Genomic DNA, 24,173 nt, shown 5'->3' with positions numbered 1-24,173 from the left:
TTCTAAGAAATAAGTACAAAGGATTTTTCTAAGACACAGGCCTTCAAAATAAGGACAGTATGGCAATCCTACCAATAGGCCTATATACCAGCCGACCAGTGTTTCTTCACGTAGATCGCACACCTCATCGGCGGGGCCTGGCAAAGTTTTTGTGAGGCTTGGCAAATTTTTGGTAAAGTATATGCATTCAAATTTAACTAGGCTATATATTCACTTTTCGCAACATACACTTTCGAAATAGAGCTTGCATTTCACAATGGTCAGAATGTTGTGTTGAGCGTGAAATCCTCTACGTGACAAAAGCATTGAGCAAAGTAATGCGCAGATTAAAAATCCCTCGCACATTTTGCAAACTTTGTAGTCTCGGGCCAGAGTGTATTCCACGTGAGCTACGGTGAAACGGCGTAAACTCAGTTTGACCTCGGTGTCACACGGAGCCAATTCACTTCTTGGCGCAAACATCGCAGCTGCAGAATCATGTCGTTCTTTCGTTTATACCAAAAAAGACAAAGACCATGTCTCCTTTCTTGTTTTATAGTTGATGAGCGAAACCCAAAGGTATGGGTATAGGCCAGTGGTGTCCAACTCAAACACGCTGACGTGCCAGTTTTTATCTTAAAACTTATTCTCGTGCTAACGTTTGCATGGTAAATTATGTTTGACTTTAAAACAGAAAAGAGGCCAATTTAGAAAATTTTCAATATTGTCAAAGCCACCTGCTGACTTGTGCGCACACTTAGACTACTATACTGTGACACAGGTCACCAGAAGTCTATGTTATTTGTTGTAATATCTGCGATTGTTTTGTATTGTGAAAAAACTATAGAACTACAATTAACTGTGTAACAAATCTTAGTTTTTGGAATATGAATTTTCTCAAGAAGTGCCATTTCAAATACCAGTGTTGGACACCACTGCTGTAGGCTATGCCATTTCAAAATTGTACATCACAAGTTGCAAGTTGTTGTAGACCTAGGTATAAACATGAGAATACATTTTATTTCGAGACGCTCTAAAGCAGTTTCTTAGGTATAGCCCAACATTTTTACACCACGCGTATTTTGGGTGAGGTGGGCAAACGCGGAAATTTTAGACCCAGCTTCTAAAACGTTTGGTTTCTTTTTAAACGCAATCCTAAATATGCCACTAATGGTGGGCCGTAGTGGAAAGTACGAGAGCTGCATGCATGAGTTTTGTCAATGTGCACATCAAATTTATTATTTTCAAGCCGATTTATAATAAATAAACAAAAAATCTGGTTGTTTAAATGCAAATTTATAATAAATAAAAACACCATCACACCAAAATTTACATCTTTGCCTGCATGATTTCTCTTCAAAAACTTACGTACTTTCCAGTCGGGATGGTGAGGCGTACGATTTTTTTCAAAAGTAAAAATGGGGCCTGGGACAAAAATGGTTAAGAAACACTGGTCTATACTCTGGACAAAACCCAAAGTACCTTTATTAATTGGTAAATAATCAGTTTGTCGATAATTGGCATTGTCAGCTCGGATTAATTGCAAACTTAGGATCATAACCATCTAACTGTACCTGTACAACCTATCGTTAATAGCTTAATCATGACTTATGAACAGTATATAGACATACTATGGTTGCCGCTAGGTATAATAACACATACAAGGGTGATCTGATGAAATACAGAGCTTCATTTCTGATAACATTTCATTAACCCATTTGAGTTAACTTCTTCTGTGCTATAGAATGGCTAGGCTATGTTAAATTAAAACATGGAAATATTATTTAATCCTCATCATCATGAAACATTCGCTGTAACAAATGGTGATCTTTCCTTTTATAAACTTTGTTATGGTGACATTGTTGAAGATGAAGAAATCTCTGTTTGTCGTTTTCATTCAAAAGATACCGATGTTAACACAGACGTTAAGGTATAAAACTTTTTTTATTTGTTGTGCATGTTGCGAAAGTCAACTCTGCAATTTTAGCTGAAGTGTCAATTACATATATCGGCATATATATATATATTCATGTAAAAATGTTATTAGTTATGATAATTATTATAACGTTTATTTGTATGCAGTTGTTTTTATGAAAATATTATAATAAAATTTTCTACAACAATTGGTTTAAACTAACTGACGAATTTATGTACGGTCTTTCAGTGTATGGCATGGCATCCGTCTGAAGAATGCAGTGACATAATTGCACTTGGTCAAAGTAATGGCCGTGTTGTGTTGAAATCTGTTGAATTCATGGATTATTCGTCCATGGTGCATCTTCCAAAAAGGGAATTTTTTCAAAAACATTCAAAGCAATGTAATGCATTGGCCTGGAACACACATCATCCAAACTGGCTTGCTGTTGGTTTTGATAAGCAAAAGTATGATGTTTCATATGTATTATATGAATTGTTTAGTTGTTAATTTTTTATCTTCAGTTATTTTATTAATTGCAAACTTGTGTATATTGATTTTTTGATATATATACAGTTAATTAATCTCCATTCCAATATTTATAATTCTGACTGGTTGTAAATTGATGATAGATGTGCCTGTGTGTGTCTTATCTAACTTTTAATCATTGACCATTTTATGAAAATAAGACAAAGTTCACTCGTTGTTTGGGATGTGAATTCAAAAGGTGATTTCTCCCATATGACGGAACGAAATAAGTTGTCTGGTTCAGAACTTAACCCTTCTCCTAATCAACCGTAAGCAGTACCGGTAGTTACTAACTATATTTTTTGATACATATTAACTAACTAGCTCTATCTACATGTATATACTTTCAAACTTGGTTTAAATGTGTTTCGTCCCTAAAGCATTTTATTTACGGAGTTATTTCGTGTTCAACTGTCATTCCCGACTAACATATTTCCATACACACATACGTACTATATACCAATGGAGTCAAACCTGAATTCTTAATATGTCGTGATTATATCATTTGCTACAAGTTTATATTATACTGAAGACTAAAGAGCAATGTGTTCTGCTAAAAGCACTGCAGTTTTGCAATTAGCGAGCAACATACATTGGTATCATTATTACTGCCTATTGGTCATGCCTTCGCGACACCTTCTGCATGGTTATTGCAAACACAGATACAAGAAAGAAAAGTGTGGAGTGTAGCAGCGTTCTACGACTACGTAACATTGCCTATATATAAACTGATGTCAGATAAAAAAATGATCTTTGCAGGTTTGTATCCCACTTTCGTTGGTTCAGTTTTTGCAAAATACTGGCAATAGCGTTAAAGGAGTTGGCTGTTGTTTACTTGTGTCAGTAGCAAAGCTAAAGACGAATCTCAACGTTGTTACGCTGTGCCGATGTATGTCGTGCTCGACAACACACCTGTTATTAATAACTAGCCAGCCATGTTTTGGAAAAATTATCTGAAGGAAAAATGATTTATTGTAAAATTGTATTTCTGGTAATTGTGAGACCTCTGACCTTACAAAATACTTACAAGTTATGACAAAAGCAAACTTTCGTATGATGTTGTTCATAACTAAAGCGTGTTAAATTCACATTTCACGCATTGAACAGCAAAGAAAGCAATGTGTTATGCCATTTTCTTGAATGCGAATTGAATACAAAAATTAACGATAGGGTAGTCATAACTAATATATTATCATACCTATTATCATATCGTAAATTTACAACAAATACAATATAATGATAAGCACTTATAATTAGATTACAGCTAGACAGTTGTTTTACAATACAAATTTGTAACATACCAATGCGATTGGTTTTAGAAAATGCGCGGGAGTAAAACATCTTTCATTGCTAAAAAGAGCAGAAGTGTAAGCGACAAAACAAGCACACTCCAGCTTTGATTATTCATATACATTTAAAGTAAACAATTTAAGCACTGGTGACCAAAGACAAACTGACCATGGACGACATGATATTTGGAGAAAATGCCTTGGGGACGAAACGCTAGGGATGAAACACTGGGGAAGAACTATCTGCATCCTTCTCAAATTTCCTCGAGGCCCGTGAATCTTCTAAGGACACAAAACATCTCAAATTTCTCTTACTGAATTCTCACACATGCCTAAATAGCAGCATGTTGCCAAATTGCGAAAGATATCGATTGTTGCTATTAATTTATGCATGCATCAAAAACTTATGTAATTAAAGTAGGTCACTGATCTTAACTAAATAACAATAGAAATATATAGGTCTAAGATAGTAATTCAACAGTTCTATTGCCTCTTTGTTACTTCAATACGTAACCAAGGCTCTGAAAATTTTTTCGAAACAGATCTGTGGTTGTTAAACCACTAGTTGAACTGACCCCTGGCGAATCAGTTAACTCTCTGGCTTGGATTGGACAAAGCGGCGAAACAAGTACTTTAATTGCTGGATTTAATCATAAATTTCTTCGTGTTTATGATATTCGTTCACCATCAAGTAGCATTTCGAGCTCAACAATTAACCACAAGGTAAGGTTTGAGTGAAACAAATGTCTTAGATGATGTGTTATTACAGTTTTAATTCAATATGCTATTCTTTGCAACAAGAAACATCATGATCTTTTTGTTTTTGTTCGCAGTGATGGTTTATTTCATAATTTTTCTTGTTCCATGTTGTACAACTTTCAGGCAACATCTGGAATCTGCATTGACCCATGTTGTGATAGCCGCATTGCATCATTTGGTGAAAATAGTGTCTCTATTTGGGATTTGAGGAAGTTTGTGAAACCTGTTGTTAACATTCCAGTTAACAATAATATCAGAAAGGTAGGAAATAATTATATATTTTCACCAAATTTTGAAAGCCATTAGTCCAGGGGTGGGCAAACTTGTTCAATGAAAGAGTCACTTGCGGAAAAATATGAACACCAGCGAGCCGCAAAATCAGTGTTTGTCAATTTGGTTATTATATTATTAGTAGTCATTTTGGGATATTACTTTTTAGCTAGAAGACCCATAAAAAACATGTCGGCGAGGCGCACTTTGCCATAGCATAGAGTATAGAATCTATACCTGAAAACAATGTCGGATTCTATGTATAGTGTTACGCCATAAACGAAATGCTGGCCTAAATAAAGAAAAAATAGACAGAAACGTTCATAAACGGTACTCTTGGTAGCCTTTACAATTTTTTTGAAATTTTACGATTCGACTAGAAGAGCCACAAAAAACATGCCGGAGAGCCGCATGCGGCTCGCGAGCCGCAATTTGCCCACCCCTGCGTTAGTCATTAACTGGTGACTAGTCGAAACACTAGGCAATGAGTGCCAAGTTTTTTCATGATTGTTAAAATTTCTTCAATCACTTGCAACAAAATTTGTGATTCTTAAAACTTATCAATGCTGTATAATGATGGTGCTTGTGTGAGAAAAGCTAATCATTTTGTATTTTTGAATTAGCTACAGTGAAAGATATGAAAGCAATTCATATACAGTTATGTTTATGCATTATTTCAAATTCTTTGCTACATATATATGTATACAGTTATACATACATAAAAATAGTAAACATGGTGTCGGTTCGGAAGATTAGGAAAGCATGTCTTAGCATTGATTGACAATAATTTTTTATTTTAAATGTTACAGGTTATGATTGTCGTAATGTCATATTATGATCATACTTTTCTTCAGGTAGAATGGAGCCCACACAGAGGAGGAATGTTAGCGGTCCTCTTAAATTCTGGTCATGACGGATTTGGAGTAGCAAGTGATAATGATGTTGTGTATGTTTATGAGCTACACAAAGCACTTTATTCAGACCAGGATCTCAATATTGTTGGTTACCAACCAATCGTGAGGACCGTAAAACCAAAATTGCCTGTATGTCAACTGCATCTTCCCACCCCCACTACTCTGTTATATATCTTATCTCATTTTTCGACGTTTTTATACTGTAATATATTCATCTGCTTTGCCGTTTGTTGTTGTAATTAGGTGACTTAGGTATGCTTTTGAAAACAGGACGGATGAACTTGAATAGAAATTGTTAAATAAACTTGTATGGTAATATGCTGAATGCTTTTTAACAATAGCCTACTTCACAGCATCAAAAATTCAACTATCACTATGTTTAGTAAAATCATTTTTCTGCTAGGCTGGAGACTGGATGACATGGGTTAACGGCTTTACTTGGCTTCCTGTGCAACCCAATTCCCTGTTAACATTAAGCAATGCTTCTTCATTCCATGTAAGATTGATTTAAGAAATGATACCACTACTTTTAATCATGACATGATCAAAGTATAAAATGTACACAGGTTACTGGAATACTGGAAAGAACATCTGCATGCTGGAACGGAAATCGAAGTTTTTCTGTAACATCGGGTTATGACTGCTTTTATTATTCACATCCAGATAACTTAGCATTTCACCAAAACTCCGACAGCATAGTATGTATTGTATAGCTAATAACTGTATAGGCTATATAGTGCCAACTGTTTTAAATTTGTTTTGCTTAATTTTGCCATCGCTCGCTGTGAACAGTTACAATATTTTTATGTTTCAAATTTCATGTTTGTGATTCATACAGTATATAATTAATTTTTCATGTTGACCTATGGTATACTTCATTTTCACAGTTTTCAGCTGAATTTGTTGATGTGGGTCAAATAATCATGAAAAGGGCCAAAAACAATTACGGTTTAGTAAATGGTACTGTATTATTTTTTGCTTACATATAGTTAGGTGGATGGATTAAGTCGAACCAATGTGAATATTCCTTATTAGCAGCTACACAATTTTTATATATATATATACAGTATTCATAGTGTGTTTATTTTTGCATTCATCAAAATTTTGGTGGCATTTAATTGTATCTTACATAAGTTTATTGAGACAGTTGAACTATGAATTACTACTGATGTTTGCATCGACAGTAATGACATCGCTTGGGTATCCATGAATGATTTGTTCTTATCCTTTAATAAGATTATGTTGATTTTTCACAGATAATCCTTTAAAAAACATCGAGCTGTGTTTGGAGCCAGAGAACATTGACCTTCATCTTCTGTGGGAGTGGATCGACAGGATTAATCATCTTACTCAACCCAATTCATCTACTCCGGCTATTCTTTCCCCAAGTGGACCCCAACCCACTACGGGTTTTATTCACAACAAACCAAGGTCAACGCCCAGGAGACAGTCACTTAAAATCGGAAAGTCTGCCTATTTCAGCGGTGTACTGGCTGTAATGAAGGGTATATTGTTTTAAGTATTGCATGAATACCAGTATTATTCATAATGCTGCGTTACATTAAAACTGCAGTCATAAACACTGCAAGTGTCAAGTTACAGGAATTGTTTAGTTATATACATGGCCTGTTAAGCAATTACTTTTATGATTCTAATATTGATTAGGATTGCTTAACAATTTTTCTATTTGCAGAATCGATCGGCGATTCAAATACAAATCATTCAACAACTGAAACTATACAATGGATTGGTGTCCCATCCACTAAAAGTGTCACGTACACAAGCAAGAAAAGGTAAGAAAATTATATCAAACAAAATAGAATTTAGTGATGAAAATTGTAGCTAATAATAAAAGACATTTGTTAATAAAATCATTTCAACTACGATACTGGTTGTTTATAATCCACATTTATCTGGTGGCTGCAACAAAGTCCCCTGAAAATGTTCATGTGTTGCAGTTAATATGGAACTTACTTTTTTGTGTATTTTTTCTTTGCCTTAATCGCCGGGATTGAACCTTTCTGCGCCATAGGAGCAATTATATAGCTTAGCATTGTTCAGTACTATTCCAAAGTTGTTAAAATGTTTTGAAAAAGTTGTGTCTTGCCTTAAGGGATTTTTCTGCTCTTATTTGCATTTAATATGACTATGTACTTTTGATTCAAACGGTCCCTTTGCCTTCAAATAACTATGTCAAAACCGTAACAATACTTTTAAAATTATAAAGTTTTGGAACAATATTTCAGAAATGCTGTTTTGAGCTTATGTGATTGGGGAAGCTCTGTCGGCAAAGCTGTGGAAAGGTTTGGACGAAACAGCATCGGAGAAGCACTTGTAAGACGTTTGCAAACTTCTGGTGCAACAGAACGAGCTTGCACCATTGCAGTTTGGCATCTTGATCTAAAACTAGCAATTGAGATTTTAAATCTTGCTTCTTCAAAGAAAGGTGTGTGTTAAATTGTTAAACTGTTACTGTGTGTGTTAAGTTGTTAACTGTGTAAAATTATGTACAGCACACTTCACGTATTTGATATCACATCTCTTATATTTGAACTGACTGAAAGTAAGGCTTAGCTGTTAGAAGTACAATAAAGAGGCTGAGTTTTTACTAAAAACATGACTGCTCTTGTTTCGCATTGAACTTTGTTGTCTATCCAGGTAACACTGACCTGCAGTTTTCAGCTGTAGCTATGGCTTTGAGTGGTTACACTGGAAGTGGAAGCCCAACTTTGTGGTTGGACACTTGCCGACGTTTGCAGAATGAACTCAAGAGTGCATATTTGCAAATGGCCTTTGCATTTCTCATTGCTTGTGCTGAGGAAAACAAATCAAATGAGAATGAAAGTTTGACGTTTGAGCCAATACTAAGCAATAAAGTAAGTCATTCTACCCATGTTTACTTAGTGCTTGCTATTGACCTAAACTTGTTTGTGTTTCTACTGTGTAACGTAAAAACATTTTTTAAATTGCAGTCAAAGGTTAACTAATTATCATAGACTTTTTTAAAGTTTCTAACTTGTAAGCTTATTGCCTTTTTTCTTTTACTTATTGTATATTTTAAGTCATAGTTGAAATCATCTGCTTCTTTAGCATTAATGATAAAATTAGTGTTGTCAATATATTGAACATAAACAAAAAACTTACGCCGGAAGATAATTAAATGAGACCAATCAATTTATTACATAATTGTAAAAACAAAGCAAAAGATAGTTGATTTGTGGTGGGTGGTAGCAGCACATGCGCAATTTGTTACTTGTTATTTGTTACAATTAGCCACTCCTATTTCTATAACACTCTGAGCAATAAACAGCATTTTATCTCTGTTGTAGACCATTCTAGTGCAAGATCGTGTTGCATTTGCTTGTATATACCTTCCTGATTCGTCACTGGTTAGCTACCTCAGTCGTCTTGCAAGTGATGTGACAAGCCTTGGTACTTTATCAGGAGCACTTGTAACTGGCTTAACTGGCAGTAATGGAGTGCAATTACTGCAGAACTATGTCAACAAGGTTAATTTTTTGCTTCTATAGATACCAGTTTCTTTTTCTTGTTTGTTTGTTAATTGTAATTTTTCTTTGATATTAAATGCCAGTTACATAGAACTTTTAGTCCGCTATAACATTTCAGTTCAGAATTACCGAAAGCGAAACACAAGAAAATGGAAAACCAAAATATTCAAAACATGAAATTTCCAAACTGGAATTTTTTTTCACAGCGAAATAACGAATCACATTTTTCCAAATACAAAACAGATAAACCACTATTCCAAACCAAAAAGTATTGGCACAAATTTTGTTTTGATATTTTTCGGTCTGTGATCAATTTTGTTTTAATATGTTTTCTTTTTTATTATACTGTATGTCTTATATCATATTAGATCTTATATAGATATTTTAAAATCTTAATTAATTTTGAGAAGATGTTATTTTCACTTTTTAACTTTCTTGTTTCGAAAATTCCTATAAAATGTAACACACCCAAGTTTAAATTAATCAAACGTTGTTCATGTTTATTCAGACAGGTGATATGCAGACTGCTTTGCTTGTGATTATGCAAACTAACAACTCCCAGACTCTGCTTGGTCCTAATGTTTTACATTGGAAGGAGAGGTAATTCAGTAATTACAAATAATAAAAAGTAATAACTAATTAGATCAAAAGTGGAGCTTGCAAAGACGCGAATCTTTTTATTTCTCAATCTTAGTTACTGTCAACTTCTTAACAAGTGGAAGTTGTGTTTGGAGAGGAGTGAGTTTGATTTGCAATGGGCAAAAGCCAGCGGCATTCAACGAACCACCTCTCAAGTTTATATTCACTGTAACTACTGCAATAAAAACATTTCCAGCACACCTGCACCTACTACAAGTAAGACATTATGATCGTTTGCTGCGACTTGTAAATTTTTTTGAAACTTACTATTTGGATGTGTAAGTACTGATGTGAAATCTCTCAGCTACAGTAAGGTTATGATACTGAGAAATGCCAGAATATGGAATGCATTCTTTACCTAAAGCAAGTTGTACAAAGTAAAGTAGCATTGTCCTCAGTAGTCCGTAGAAAGTTTGAAAAGCAAGAACTGTTAGTTCAATAGTTTCCTACTCTATGATTTAGGTTGTATCCGTATGAACCAGACATGCTCTAGTTCCTGTATTGCAGAAATATATAAAAATCAAAAGTAAAGTTAACCTTCAGAGTGCCGATTTGTTTTATATTTTGCTATAAACTTAGGTTAACATGGTTCAGTCATCACCAACTTTACAGAAATATGGTTATCGTTGTTGCAATAGCCAGTGTTTAAAAGATTTTTGCGCTAAAGCTTCAATCACTTCGCCTGTGAGGATCAGTAAGACGATACTGAGGTCCAGGCTTGGTACTCCAGCATATACAGCAGAATTGTCTCCACGAATCTATCGCCAGAGCAAGGACCACACCGAAAGTCCGTCATCTCTTGTGAAATTAATGCGAAAGGTTGCTTCCCCAAAAAGTAGTCAGTCTAGCTTGAATCTGAAGTCGTTTGTCAGCTCACAACTTCAAGCCTTGAATGCGATAGAAGTTTCTACAAAATGTCCCAACACAGGTAGAAATTAGCTGTAAAAGTACTACATATTACAAATATGCTATGAATTAGGTTGTGTTGTCAGAAACATTTATTTCGTATAATGTATGGCTTATACAATGAAGAGAAACGATATCTAGAAACTGTGCAATTGTATATAAAATACAATAATGCTGCCGCATGATACATGGTCAGTAAGCGTACTTAAAGGAAGCACAAAGCTCAGGGTTATAATTTGAATATAGAAAATCATGGATAACGTAATATAATAAGATATAGAACATGGAGATTTTTGTGTGGTTATAATTACGTTCACAGACAAACAGCAGGACCAGAAGCCACCCATCATGTCCCGACCTAATCATTTAATTTCGCCAGTGTCGCCAGGTATAGCATTGAAGTGTGGGGCACTTAAACGCACAATTAGTTCAAATGCACACACAGTATTACTAATATGGTGGTGGGCTTGTTGTTCGGCGTGGCAGCCAGGATCGTCTTAACAAAAACACATTGTTCTGGGGAGGGGTCTTACAAGCGAAAAAACTTACCTGTACACCATACTGATTGATACATGTTTTAACCTATCGATATATCGTGTTGCTTGAAGGGCTGCTATGCTGTTAAGACGGGCCTGGCTTGGACTGTTATCCTCTTCTTCGTGTTGGCGCACATAATGTGTTACTAGATAGGACCTTAGCCAGTTTGCTTATATTAAACACTATAACCGGCTTCAATATTTTACGTTTTAGCCCGTGGCCGGGGATATATGGGCGGTGGGATAGGAATGCAAAGCTCAGTGAGTTTAACTTTTGATGATCTGTTCTTGAAGTTTAATGCAGCTGTTGTGTCGTTACTGCGCTTGGCAACCTCTCACGCGCTTTATGTTCGCCAGATATCTAGCTGTCCTTCCTGTCGTAAACCTTTACCGAGATGTTCCGTTTGTTCCATGCATTTAGGAACCAGGCACAATGAAACAGGTAACTTACTCCTGCAACCATACTACAGCATATATTTTTCACCCGAACTTAATTTTGTGACTGAGGTATCCAATATCACCTTGACTGGGTTGTTGTTTAATACGTTTTAAATTTGTTAAAATTGATTATATGTCACTCGTGCCATTGTATATGGTAGATGTATCAAAATGGACATCCTGGTGTATGAAATGCAGACATGGCGGTCATCAAGCTCACTTGATGGAGTGGTTTGAGTAAGAAAGTTTTCTTTTTCAAACCTTAACTTTATTTTAGACTTTGTTCAGCATCCAACTTGTAAATGGTTCCAGTATTACTATTACAATGGAAGAACGTTCACTTGGTTTAGCCAGAAGAAGCTGTATCATGTAAAAATGTTGTACTTTTTTTGAATTATGATGTTTTTAGGAAACATGTTCAATGTCCAGTTACCGACTGCGAGTGTTACTGTGGGTCCGACCTACCAACCGGTTGAGCCGCATACAACTTGCATTATGTTCACTTATTCAGAATCAACGCCAACGAAATTGTACACTTCCTATATGGAATAGTGTTCTAAACGGCTGGCTGCCAAATTATTACCGCATTCCATTCTTTTTTTCCAATGCATTTGTTTTGAGACGTGAGACGATACATATTAATAAAAGAATAATATCGTTATCCGATAAGTACAAAATGGCCTGTTTGTAATAATTACTCCAAACAAATTAGTCGTCTATCATAATTTACTCGCTATGCTGTTAGTCTTTTTTCAACTGGTATTAACCCAAGGTTTATTTTCTCTGATGATCTTTTTCTTCAGTGGCTGTATTTGGTGAACTATCAATATCTGTGGTCTGGTAAAATCTCATTGGTTACGGTTTTATTTGCACAGTCTGCTCAAGCAAGTGGCGTTCAGTGAGTCGGACTATCTGAATATAGGTTCAAACGGCCTCAAAATTACGTCACGTGATGCGCTACCGGTATCTTGTCTTGGCCCACGCCCTTTCGAGCGACAGTGTTGCAAAAGCAAACACAACTTAGTTAAAAATCTATTCATAATGATCGCAGTTGTTATAAATAACTCATGGGTATATGCAAGCTATATTTTGCGCCATGTTTTGGAATCCAATGAGCCAAGTTTTTCTATCTACCGTAATTTAATCTGTGAGTGGGCTAAGTTAATAATAATTTCCTTTTGCTTATGGCTTAGCATGCAGTAGGTCTTAGTGTACGACCCTAAATCTATTCTTAACCACATTTCAATCGGTTGGATGTGGTTTTTCGCGAAAGTATAGGCTAAACGTACTTTCTGTTAATTGGCTAAGTGGTAGTTGCCAATAGTTTAGTTATTTGCTGGGGGAAAAACGCAGTTTTTTCTGTTTGGTGGTTTTTTATCAAAGCTTCAGTTAATAGGCTACTCCACTTCATAAACAAACAACATAATTGCTTTCATGAAAGATAAGAACTTCCTGTGTGCGTTCTGGGTGGAAATTGCATCGTATTAGTAGAAGTGACAAAACTCTTTCCTCCATGCAAACGTAATGTCCGTAATTTATGCCAGGCCAACGAGTTAAACATGCTATATTGAGTGCTACAGACTGTTTACATTTTAGTACGACCCAACCCAAACAGTTTCGAAAATGAAGCAAATAGTTTGCTTTTCCTTATTACTTGCCTTGCCGTTGGTTTATGTGGAAGCACGTAAGTTGTTAGTTTTATCTTGTTAATGGAGCTTATAAATTAACTTAAAAATTATTGAGTTACTGAATGTTCTGAAATTAATCTAACTTTAGCCTAGATGTCTGTTTGGTCAATGCTAAAATGTAATCCAGGTGAGCCGGTTGTAGCTTTTTATGCAGATTCTCTGAAAAAGCTTAAATCAAGCCTTTGATAAGCAGAAATATCTGTTTCTTACGAGCTTGTTTTAATTTTATATTGAGATGACTTTTTCCTCTATTAACTGTGACTCGCATCTGTCTATCTATTCTCCCAAGGGAGCTAACTCAGCCTAGAAAACTCTAGGCATCAGCAGCCAACTTATAACAGACAAATATTTGCTTTAACGTGCATTATGTTAGATTAGCCTCTCAAATTTTCGTATAATTAATCTATTTAACGTTCCAGAAAAAAACATAACGTGCGAAGGGTAATTATCACTTTTAAACTCTTTACATTCGCTTCACTACATATACATTCCATGATCATCTTTCAGACATATCTTACCATTCAGTAGACACTCAGTTATCGACCATTAGATCTTTTGCGCTCACCCCCGAGCTAGTCGTTACACGACAGCTCTCCGCTGGTATCTTTCATTTTAGCAACTCATACTTTTTGAGATGGAAAGCGGTTACTTATATACAGGTTGACATATAATAAAGAAACCAATAGCTAACTACAACAACTATAAGTGAACGCAAGAAGTGGTGTAATTAAGGTGTCAGTCTTATGCACTTCACAGTTTAGCCAAGTAGATAAGATCAAGTAAACAAGTTTATTATCGGTATCTCTTTTATAAGTTGCGCATTAATTGTTATATCCAAGATCAGACATGTGCAACCAGTGGCCCGCGGGCCACAGTGCGGCCCGCCAGGTTGTTCAAAGCGGCCCGCGTGGTGCTCAGCAAAATGTTAGAAGTTCATACTAGCCATCACTATTTGATGCAGTTTACATCAAAGCAATGGAAATTTTCGCATTTTCGTGTCGTGGACTACATTAAATCTATTTTTTAACTATATAAACTGCACAGGAAAGTCGTTTTATGATACTAATTTTTTCTGGAAAAAAATCCTGTGGCCCGCGTTGTCATTCAAAATTTTGTATTTGGCCCTCCAGTGAAAAAGGTTGCACATGCCTGTCCAAGATAGATAATTAATTATTATTGTTTCTCGAAGTAGTCTTCATAACTCGTAAACGGCATCAAAAGTTGTTAGTACGTGGTCAGAAATCCCTCAAACTCGGTTTAAACAGATGCGTTATTTGTCTTGGTTAGTTTCTCTCAAGCTTCTTCTAAAGTCTTAAAGCTGCTTACGTAATTGTCTGAAGCAAGATCATAAAATCATTAATGCGTTACGTCACCTGGAGTAAAGAAAAGACATTGCATTAAGATAAACTTACAAAACAGGGCGAATTGCTTTGAGTAATAAAATCTTTCCTTTAAGTTTGACGTCACTTTTCTGACAGAAAGAAACAGCGCCTGTCAATGCCACTAGATTCATCATGACGCTGGACATCCCCCTTTAAGATGATATTTGTTATTTTCGGTTATTTTCATAGTTGATAGCGATCTAAACATGCAGCCACTCACTTACGGTAGGCCTACAGTTTATTATAGTGGCGTTGCCATATTTAACTGTTTAATATTTTCTTACGCCCTATCGCTTTGTTAAACTCAACTGCAAGGCCACCTGATATATCGTTTCGTATTTGTTCCAAATGCTTACACGTGATAACTTGCAGTGAGGAATACAAACTAAATTGAGAAAAATGTTAACTTACGCAAACGCACACTGGAGTTGTTTATCTTTTTAGAATGGGGCACGTGGTCTGATTGGGGCGACTGTCTCGGTCTTCCGTGCAAAGGCGGCGGTCGTTTTCGAAGCAGAAACTGTACCGGGTAAGCAAAAGCCGCTTGCAGACAACAGCTAAAATTGCATTTTGCCAACTGTCCTTTTGTTGCTTAACTTCCTGATTGTGATAAGCTTGGAAAAAATTTTTTGTAGTTTCTTTAAATTTGTGTTGTGCAATAGGCCTATTGGTACTGCCTTGCCAGATTGTTGTAGCTATATATATATACATAAAGTAGGCCTATATAGGCTACTTGGCGAAATAAAATGTTTGAATGTCATCAGTGCACAATCCACAGAATAATTTAGATACAAGCTATGACAGATTGTATTAACAGAACCTGCGTAGGAAATAGCACTGACAATGAGGAATGTGCCGTTCCGTGCGACCAACCCGTCGATTGGAGTCCTTACTTTTACACCGCCTGTATGTCAGCGGAACCGGAGTGCGTACTGGGTTCTCGAACCTTAACCCGTTTCTGTTCAATAAACGGTACAGATGTCGCCGCAGCGACAGAACTGTGTCCAGGAGGAGTAAACTCGTCGCAGGAAGTACGTTTGTGGAAGTATTGCTTGCTGCGAACCTGTGTGGCATCTTCTATTATCTACCTACGATAATTATTATGGTGCTGTATAAACAAGGTAGTGCTGTCTACCGATTGTTAAAATCTTGACATTTTTCAATAAAACTATTAAACCCATTTTCAAACCCGTAAAAAACCTGCTTCTATAGGTAGGATGACTGTTATACCCATCCAGGTTAAAGATCAGCAAGTTACCACTGCCTTGATCACTGCTTTACTTTTCCGTGGACAAGAAATCACATTTCATGCACATAAATAATATGTTACAGACGCAGATATGCGGAAACGGTCTGTGTGCATCATTTTTTCCAACAATATTTCCAGAGCCGTGTTCTGAACTTTGTGGCAATGGATACAGGCTCGGAACACGATTATGCTCGACCACAGCCGCCGACATGTCACCTTCCTGTCGCACCGTACTTGAATATTGCAATCTCCAATCTTGCAGTCAGTGATGTGGAAAAGAGTGATTATAACAACTTATTATAATAACTTAATGTTGCGCGGCTTACTTAGGGTTTGGTGACACTTAATCACGCGACACATAATCACTTGGACAGTTAATCACACATTTACAGTATCGAAAATTGCAAGTTTACACATGGGAAATGTGAGGAACTGCACGAAGATAAACTAAAATTTCACTTGACAGATGACGGTCAACTGTGTTTTGCAATTTTCGATACTGTAAATGTGTGATTAAATGTCGCGTGATTAACTGTCCAAGTGATTATGTGTCGGTGATTAAGTGTCGCGTGATTAAATGTCGCGTGATTATATGTCTGTACAGTGTACACCCTTACTTAGTGCACGTCGATGAACAGTCATGACAGCTTTGTTCTGATAAATATAGGTCATACTACTTTTCCCCACTGGGGTGATTGGCGAAACTTTGGAGATTGCACTCAGGCTTGCAGTCCAGGTGTGATATTTCGGTCAAGAGATTGCCTGGATGATATTGGAAGTATCGTTAATAGTTCTTTGTGTACCGGTGATTCTGTGGAGGTAACTTGAATTCTCGTTCGTAATTTTTCTTTTGTAGCATGGGCCGTTCGTGCTTCCAAAAGTTTTTAATGTCGCATCAATTTACTGCCTGTAGGCTACATCATGCAATTCTTTATAGTTTTGATATTTAAGTATCAAATTAAAATGAAGAAAAAGCCCTTTAAAAATGTTGACCTTGACCTTGGATGTAATTTTAATCATTAAATTACAGCACCAACAATCAACGTGTATTTTTCTGTTTGCCTTCATTTCTTAAATCTTTTTAAGGTGTTGCCTTGCAATGAAGGTTATTGCGAAACATATTCTGAAGGAGTAAAAACGTGTTTAAACGGAGAGTACATCCAGATAACCCGGGTTTGTCGGGACGATTCTCCTTCATTTACGCCACTCGATTGCATCCGCACCATAACTAACGAGGCGTGCGAAGAACAAGGGCCTACACCGGTTGTTCGTGAGTACATGCTGGCACGGAAGGACAGATTATCGCGTACCTAGACGGACTTGCTCGTCCAGTGTATACAATATGACAGATGCATATAATTGCACAATACGACTGGATTTCGTTTGCTATTGTCCATCTAGATATGATATGGCGTATTTTGTATCAGTGATATCTTTCTCAAAACAACGGTTTGTCTTTAGTGAATGACCCGGACATAGATTTGCTCCTTTTGCTCGACGTCTCAGTTACCGTAGATGATTGCAATAGCCTGCTCTTTGCGACTCCTATCACCAACACATCTGACGGTTATAATACTACTTACATCCCCAACTATCTTCAGCAAACCCAAGTTGCGGCCAGGTAAAGATGTCTTTGATTTAAATCGCACAGTGGATATTGACAAAAAAATCTTATCATCGAAAATCGGTTTTTGTTTTCAAGCTTTGTCCGATCTTGGAATGAAGTGAGTCCTTCGCGCACCCGCATTGCAGTTAGTCAAATGGGCAGCCAGCTTCGATCAAGCACTTGTGGACAATCTGAAAACACCGACTACATGCCAACTATTTTCCTTGATTCGACAACCGACATAGAATCCACCGTTAGTGCATATATAAACAAAATAAAAACGGATCGTTTATACACTACTCGTGCTGTTTTCATGTCGTTTATTTAGATTTTGAACTCTCCTTATCTTTGCGGTTCAACGTCTTACCCGGGATCGGCATTCTGTGGATCTCGAGCAATTTTTAACACATCAAGGGGTGACAGAATCAATCAAAACTACCTGATTGTTTTTGCTTCAGAAGTATCGACTTTTAGTAAGTGTATATGCTTTGTACATACATGCACGTGATGTATGTAAAGCATACATGCTTTTAAAAGTCAGCACAAAAGCGCAATCATCGACGAGTTTATTTGTATTATATGATTTGCATGCAAGTACAGATTTTTTTCTAATATTGCGCCTAAAACCTTTACTTCAAAATTTTTGTGAACAATAGTAAACAATTTGCCTGTACGTACAGTATAGAGGGGCACCTGAGGATAGGTCCATCGTACCACTTGGGGATAACTTAATCTCGCTGTAGCATAAGCACCGTACTGCAGGAAATAGCTAGATCAAGGCATAGCCATAATTGTGTCATCTGAAATGAGTAAAAAGACATTTATGGAAAAGTACTTATATATGGGCAAAATCTACTGCAACTCACGCCACGCTATTGAGAAAACTCTTTTAATTTTGTCTTTTAGATCCAGAACTAATATTGCAAGTTTTAAATCAAGACTTACATCCCTTGAATCCTGAAAATAGTGCTGGCAACGTTACAATGTTCTGGATCAGCGTTGTCAATCCTGCTACACGGGCCGACATTTGGGAACAAGAGCAAACATGTATAAGAAAGCTTTGCTCTTTACTTGTTTCTCACACACCCAGTGTCAAATATTTACAAAACCTTTGTATCGTTAGGGCTTCGAAGATTTGCGTGCGGTACTGACGCCACGAACACTGATCCATGTCCATATTTTCTTGGTTCAACGTGGAACGACTTTGATGTAATCATTGGCCATTTCCGAGCTCAAGTCTCCATAGATCTTGGTATCTAAAAGCTTAGGTGATGAGGTCATTTCTACACTACCGTATCTGGTGTCTAAAGAGAAGCTGGGCGGATGCTAATGTTTATAAATTAAGATTTTATTTTAAGTTTTGTATTGTGGTCAACGTTTTTGAATTCATTGTCTGATCGTAAAAAGCCGCTTAATTTAGTCGATAATTCTTTTAAGTAAGGAAAAACCTGTGGAAAATAAAGCAATCACACGCTTACACTTAAGCTTTTAATCTCACCATCATTATCGTGGCCTTAAATGTCCTTAAAACGTCGTCTTTTCTAATCTTGAAGATAACCTGCTTTTGCTATCCTGTAATTACTTCTATATAGTTATAGTATGTTGATAACAGTATGGTGGCTTTCATGCATTTGCTTATACAGTAGTTTGGCCTACAAGTGTTCTTCTATTACAAAGTAAAGCGATGCTTTTGCTTATTCTCTATTGCTAGTTGCTACTAATCGGGATATTGTGTGACGTTGTATTGTAGATTAGCATATATATGCTTAATATCATACAGGGAACGAGCTGCAATATCAGCCTTGTCTTATGAGACCCAACTCAAGAATAAGCTTCATGTCGTAACTTGCTCTTATCCTTTATCTTCGTATTTATTAGCCTACGAGCTCCAGCTTATGTACAATAAACATAATCACAGTCGACAAAAAACTTGATGATTACAATTCAGAAGTAATGTAAATGCAACGGAATATCTAAGCATTAATTCAAAGTTATTACATAAGTTTTAATGTTAGGCGGGAACAGTGTTGGCAAGAACGGAAACCTAAACGTACCCTATCGTACAAAATATTTGGACAACAAAAATGTCGACACAGGAGTTAGAAAAGTCGTAACCAAGTCATCAAAGTTAAAGTCACTTATCAAGTTATTTACTTTCTGCGGAAGTAAGTCAAGTCATTTGGTAATGAAGGCGGTTTCTGCTGGTTGGTACATCACGTGTATATAATGGTCTATGATTATCACTTCGTTATTTGCAAGATTTTTCATTTCAAAATAGCAAAACCTGATTTGTGTTTTTTTTTTATTTTAATTTCTATTCTCGTTTTCATGTTAATTTTCGTATTTATTTTCATTTTAGATTTTATCCTATAATTTTTGTGCAGCTTTAGCATTATCAGCAAAAATATGCATATTGAAGCGGTTTCTATATACAAATGACAGGGACAAGCAATACCACCTTTTTATTGGATATACTCTTCGCTTTCAGCTAATCCGTGGACTAAGTTATATAGAACCTTTGTATTAGAGCCACAAGAAATAACGAGGTGCCGAAACGCTAAATACTTATACAGTAACACAGAAAATTTGTAGAATTTTCAACTCAAATCACAGGAATCGTTTGAAAAGTTTAGTAGGCTACACGCAACACAACTACTTTACAAAGATTTCGCAATTACACGGTACGCGTATGGTAAAAATTGAAGGCCATTTACACCTTCATCAATATTAGGAAGTTCTTTGTCATGCGGATCGGGCAGAAATTCGAAATTTTGAATCATTGAAACTAAAAAGATAAAGATTTCCATTTGAGCAAGTTGTTTTCCTAAACATTGACGAATACCAAGTGAGAACGGTATCACGTGACTTGATTGAATAAGTTCTCCATTGTCGTCGATGAATCGTTCCGGTTTAAATTTCTCCGGCTCTTCCCAATAACCAGGGTCATTATGTACAGCCCAAAGATTTGTTGCAACCTGTAGGAAGATAATTGTAAATAGTAAATAGATTAGAAGTACACAACAGTTAACTGTGTCGCTTATGTCGTATGATGATATATTGGGATAGGATAAGCGACGATAGGTTTCAAGAAGCAACGTTACATTTCCATGTTTGGCTACAGCATATACGCCTATGCGGTCTTTTGAGAAAAAGTATTTTCATTTACCACGGTATCTTTGGGTATGAAGTATCCGTTCAGTTCTGCATCTTCTGTGGTTTTATGGGAAACACCGATAGGAGAAAGCGTTCTGTATCTCATCACTTCTTGTATGAATGCATTAGTGTATGGCATCATAAATTTGTGGGTAACGCTAACTCTCTCTTTGCAACCTACCAAATCAAACAGTTTACTGTGAATGTTAATAAGGCCATAAGCTTGAGCTTATGATCATTACATCGCATTGCAAGAGTAGTGAAATGATTCATAACGAGATTCATAATTTCATATCGATAAACAGATTTATACCGGAAACTGGTCACAAAGTGATACGTGGCAAGCGTTATACTGCGGCTTAGGCGATAGTTTCACTTAAAATATAGTAAATGTCTTAAAACTAATACATTTTAAAATTATATATAACCTTACATAAAACTTTCATTATTTCTTCTCGAAGTTTCTTCTGCTTCTCTGGATGGTGTAAAAGGCAGAGGAGTGCCCAAGATAAAGTAGTTGATGCTATCTCATACAGTGAGATCTATATACAGATCTATATATAGTGAAAATTATCCGTCGTTATAGATACCATTAGTACTAATTTTTCCGGCTGCGCGAATGTCATACTGTAGAACACTGTAAAACAATCAAATCGAGAAAATGTCGAAACTATGCTTCTAAACGTCACTTCGATTTCGATTAGATGTTGTTTCACTTACCGTTAAGTCTTGGTTATTTTCTATTATAGACTGTTTTAGGAAAGTATCGATGAAATCTCTTAGATCATTTTTCTGAAAAGTTTCTTGATGCTCATAAATCTTCTTTCGAATATAGTCTTTAATATTAATACCAATAGTCTGCTCAAAACAATATCTTGTAACTTATACTTATAATTAACCTAAAAGCCGTTTAATATGCAAAATATTTCCTGACCAAGCTTGGCAATGATCATTAATTTTATGTCGTAAAATAAGTTATACTTAAATTAAACCTAAACTTACCTAGCGAAACAGATATTCTTTTCTTGAATCTCGAATACACGAAAACAATGGGAGGTATGTCTTTTAAGAAAGGTGCAAGTGTGCAAATGCGGGAAGATAATGATGTTGCTTGATCCTCGAGCCTGGAATAGTAAATGATTAAAGAAACCTATAAATTTTTGCTCGCATTTGTCGTAACAATTTCCGCTTCTTTGCTTTGTAACCTAATTTATACGTTCGTACAAAACGCCAAACGGTTTAAAAAGTTGATTTTCAAGCTCTATCTAAACATCCATACAAGTTGTTAATTACGTGAATAACAGTATATAGTCTACAATTTTTTGAATTAAATATATTACATATACTTACATATTCAATAAACGATTCATGATGTCCTGTATGTGCTTGTCGTCATAATCAAACCGCTGTCCAAAAACAACGCTTAAAATGTTGTTTGAAATCGCCTTTTGAATGATTTTCTGAAAAGAAAAAAGAATAAATCCAATGTACTTTAGCATAAATTAAGCTTGTAGGTATTGGAGACATTTTTTATGTTGTTTATCTGTAAGTACTGTAATCAGATTTAGTGGAAGATGAACTTTAAAGTTATGAGGAATAAATTATAGCATTAAACATGGTAAGTATGTTAAAGCGTTCAGTAGATACCGATATTTTAAAAGGTTTTCCTTCCATCGAACGTATTGCATCAATAAGGTGAGACTCTTCTTCATACACACGACTTTCCATTGTTCTACCGACGCCCAAGCTTTGAACCAAATGGTTGAAATTGTATTAAATTGTATAATATTGAAGAAATCCTAACTAAAATTGGTTCAATTACCATGTTTATGATTTAGCAACCAACAACTGTTTGCCTAAACCGACACAGTTTAACTTTTTCTTTTAAAGATTTTCCCTCCTTTAAACTTACAGTCATGCTCAACTTAACTTGATATTTTAAACGATATATACTTATAAAAACACTTAATAAATTTGAATAAATTTATTGAGATATTACCCAAAAAAATATAAACTTATTTTTGGTCAGTTTTAAGATAAAATAAATTTAACTTTTTAATGGCAACCAATCAGTGCTTTTTCAAACCAATTCGAGACAATTCTTTTTGAAAAAACTCATTATAAAACAACTAGGTTTTGCTGTCATGGATTGGATTATTAACCGATCAGCAATAGTTGTTAAATAGGTTAGCTGCAGAAGACAAAATTACCATCAACTGTACTTACCCGCGAAGAGCCTTGTAACCTAGTTTTTTCTGTGACATAAAAAATTTTCCATAGTCCATATCAGCAAGACCTGCGCCTTTTGCCAAATCAGTTATAAATGGAAGAGTGTATTTTGGCCGTCCAGCAAACTTCCTGCCTTGATTCACTAAAGCCTGTTGGAAATCGAAGGTTACCGGTAAATAACATAAAAAAATATTATATATAAATACACAATGATAAAAATTTAAGGAAACCAAGGCCAAGTTTAATGAAAAAGCTTTAAATTATTTGCAGAAATCTCCATTCACCTCATGGATGGAGCCATAATCGTTTAGGAATACCACATCAGTTCTTCCAAAGCGCAATGACATCACATTGCCATAAGTTTTGCTCCATTTTGCTAACTTTCTTTCAGTATATTTCCCCATAAACGGCAACATACCAAGAACAGGGATTCCCCTGGGCCCAGGAGGGTATTTTCTCGGACGCCAATACCAGTATATTAGGGGCAACACGACGGTACACGTTAAAATAAACGCGTTTAAGTAGTTACGTTCCAACATTTGTATTTGTTACAAATAATTTGTTACTAAATAATCTGGAAAACTAGATTAACTTGTATCGATTCCTTAAACAGCCGTAAATTATTATTATCATTTAAAATAAAACGATTGTATGCACGTGGAAATGAATTTACTACAGTAAATATTTAGTAAGTTTATCTGTCAATTCACACTTCGCATCTATTCACTCGTTTGCCGCTAAAACAAGCTGGGTCAACGCGAACTGTAATGCGTATCCAGAACGTTAACCATATACGTTCGCTGCTGTCCCACATCTTAATTAGTCAATTACCTTTAAAATGCCGGCTTCATTTTCAAAGCTGCTTTTATATGCTTTGTATATTTGTTCTTTTTCTATTTTGCTTCGTTTTCTGAAGCCTTCCGTTCCATATGGGGTTTGTCAATTATCTGATAAGTATATATTTTAATCTGGTGTTTTACATCTTCGTTGGAAATACTTTTACGATGGCGGATGACACATTAACAACAATGATAGCGCCTTAGAAATCATAGGCTGTTGTGTCAAAGTTGCTAGTTGCTACTATTTGTTTAACGTCATCACTTGATACTTTATAATTTAACGGTTTTAGTGGGAAAATGTTAAATCTTTGAAAAAAAGCCAAAAACAGATTTTTGATAGAAGTC

At 35.8% G+C, this 24,173-nt stretch overlaps 3 protein-coding genes and 1 long non-coding RNA gene across 8 annotated transcripts; 2 read left to right on the top strand and 2 right to left on the bottom strand.

Annotated features, from left to right (window-relative positions):
• Positions 1–1,727: 1,727 nt before the first annotated feature.
• LOC143470415 (GATOR2 complex protein MIOS-like) lies at positions 1,728–12,351 on the top strand. Of its 5 annotated transcripts, XM_076968529.1 has the most exons (21): positions 1,728–1,909; positions 2,144–2,361; positions 2,584–2,691; positions 4,254–4,434; positions 4,594–4,731; positions 5,595–5,783; positions 6,058–6,150; positions 6,221–6,352; positions 6,542–6,614; positions 6,911–7,159; positions 7,348–7,447; positions 7,901–8,100; positions 8,313–8,530; positions 8,984–9,163; positions 9,672–9,763; positions 9,858–10,018; positions 11,028–11,096; positions 11,459–11,505; positions 11,602–11,686; positions 11,844–11,919; positions 12,092–12,351. In XM_076968529.1, exons 1-21 carry the CDS (start codon positions 1,751–1,753, stop codon positions 12,156–12,158), a joined length of 2,835 nt encoding a protein of 944 aa, XP_076824644.1. In that variant the 5' UTR covers positions 1,728–1,750; the 3' UTR covers positions 12,159–12,351. The 5 variants fall into 5 exon arrangements, with proteins under 5 accessions (XP_076824644.1, XP_076824646.1, XP_076824645.1 ...); XM_076968531.1 differs by lacking the exon at positions 2,584–2,691; XM_076968530.1 differs by lacking the exon at positions 11,028–11,096.
• LOC143470417 (uncharacterized) lies at positions 10,335–13,981 on the bottom strand. Its single transcript, XR_013119365.1, has 2 exons — positions 13,889–13,981; positions 10,335–10,709 (listed from the first exon to the last, which is right to left on the bottom strand). It is a non-coding gene; the product is annotated as an uncharacterized LOC143470417 (long non-coding RNA).
• Positions 13,098–19,530, top strand: LOC143470416 (coadhesin-like). The gene is made up of 11 exons (XM_076968534.1): positions 13,098–13,366; positions 15,197–15,281; positions 15,570–15,783; positions 16,085–16,262; positions 16,669–16,820; positions 17,088–17,271; positions 17,463–17,622; positions 17,704–17,860; positions 17,936–18,080; positions 18,514–18,654; positions 18,731–19,530. Exons 1-11 carry the CDS (start codon positions 13,306–13,308, stop codon positions 18,865–18,867), a joined length of 1,614 nt encoding a protein of 537 aa, XP_076824649.1. The 5' UTR covers positions 13,098–13,305; the 3' UTR covers positions 18,868–19,530.
• A 628-nt stretch (positions 19,531–20,158) lies between these two features.
• On the bottom strand, positions 20,159–23,528 carry LOC143471384 (cytochrome P450 2U1-like). The gene is made up of 9 exons (XM_076969846.1): positions 23,274–23,528; positions 22,987–23,138; positions 22,408–22,507; positions 22,111–22,220; positions 21,763–21,884; positions 21,481–21,596; positions 21,194–21,302; positions 20,774–20,937; positions 20,159–20,582 (listed from the first exon to the last, which is right to left on the bottom strand). Exons 1-9 carry the CDS (start codon positions 23,526–23,528, stop codon positions 20,265–20,267), a joined length of 1,446 nt encoding a protein of 481 aa, XP_076825961.1. The 3' UTR covers positions 20,159–20,264.
• Between the last annotated feature and the right edge of the window lie 645 nt (positions 23,529–24,173).

Source organism: Clavelina lepadiformis, chromosome 9, assembly GCF_947623445.1.
Source record: "Clavelina lepadiformis chromosome 9, kaClaLepa1.1, whole genome shotgun sequence".
Classification (NCBI taxonomy): Eukaryota; Metazoa; Chordata; class Ascidiacea; order Aplousobranchia; family Clavelinidae; genus Clavelina; species Clavelina lepadiformis.
Note: the sequence above shows the minus strand (reverse complement) of the source record. Positions and strands in the feature narration are given on the sequence as shown.

Coding starts and splice junctions, on each gene's coding strand:
- LOC143471384 (XM_076969846.1), bottom strand. CDS start 23,528: ATGTTGGAACGTAACTACTTAAACGCGTTTATTTTAACGTGTACCGTC. Junction 21,303..21,480: donor AAAATAACCAAGACTTAACG/GTAAGTGAAACA, acceptor ATCTGTATATAG/ATCTCACTGTATGAGATAGC. Junction 20,583..20,773: donor TCATACCCAAAGATACCGTG/GTAAATGAAAAT, acceptor ATCTTCCTACAG/GTTGCAACAAATCTTTGGGC.
- LOC143470416 (XM_076968534.1), top strand. CDS start 13,306: ATGAAGCAAATAGTTTGCTTTTCCTTATTACTTGCCTTGCCGTTGGTT. Junction 16,263..16,668: donor TTGCAATCTCCAATCTTGCA/GTCAGTGATGTG, acceptor TGATAAATATAG/GTCATACTACTTTTCCCCAC. Junction 17,861..17,935: donor CAACCGACATAGAATCCACC/GTTAGTGCATAT, acceptor TCGTTTATTTAG/ATTTTGAACTCTCCTTATCT.
- LOC143470415 (XM_076968529.1), top strand. CDS start 1,751: ATGGAAATATTATTTAATCCTCATCATCATGAAACATTCGCTGTAACA. Junction 2,692..4,253: donor AACCCTTCTCCTAATCAACC/GTAAGCAGTACC, acceptor TTTTCGAAACAG/ATCTGTGGTTGTTAAACCAC. Junction 8,531..8,983: donor AGCCAATACTAAGCAATAAA/GTAAGTCATTCT, acceptor TCTCTGTTGTAG/ACCATTCTAGTGCAAGATCG.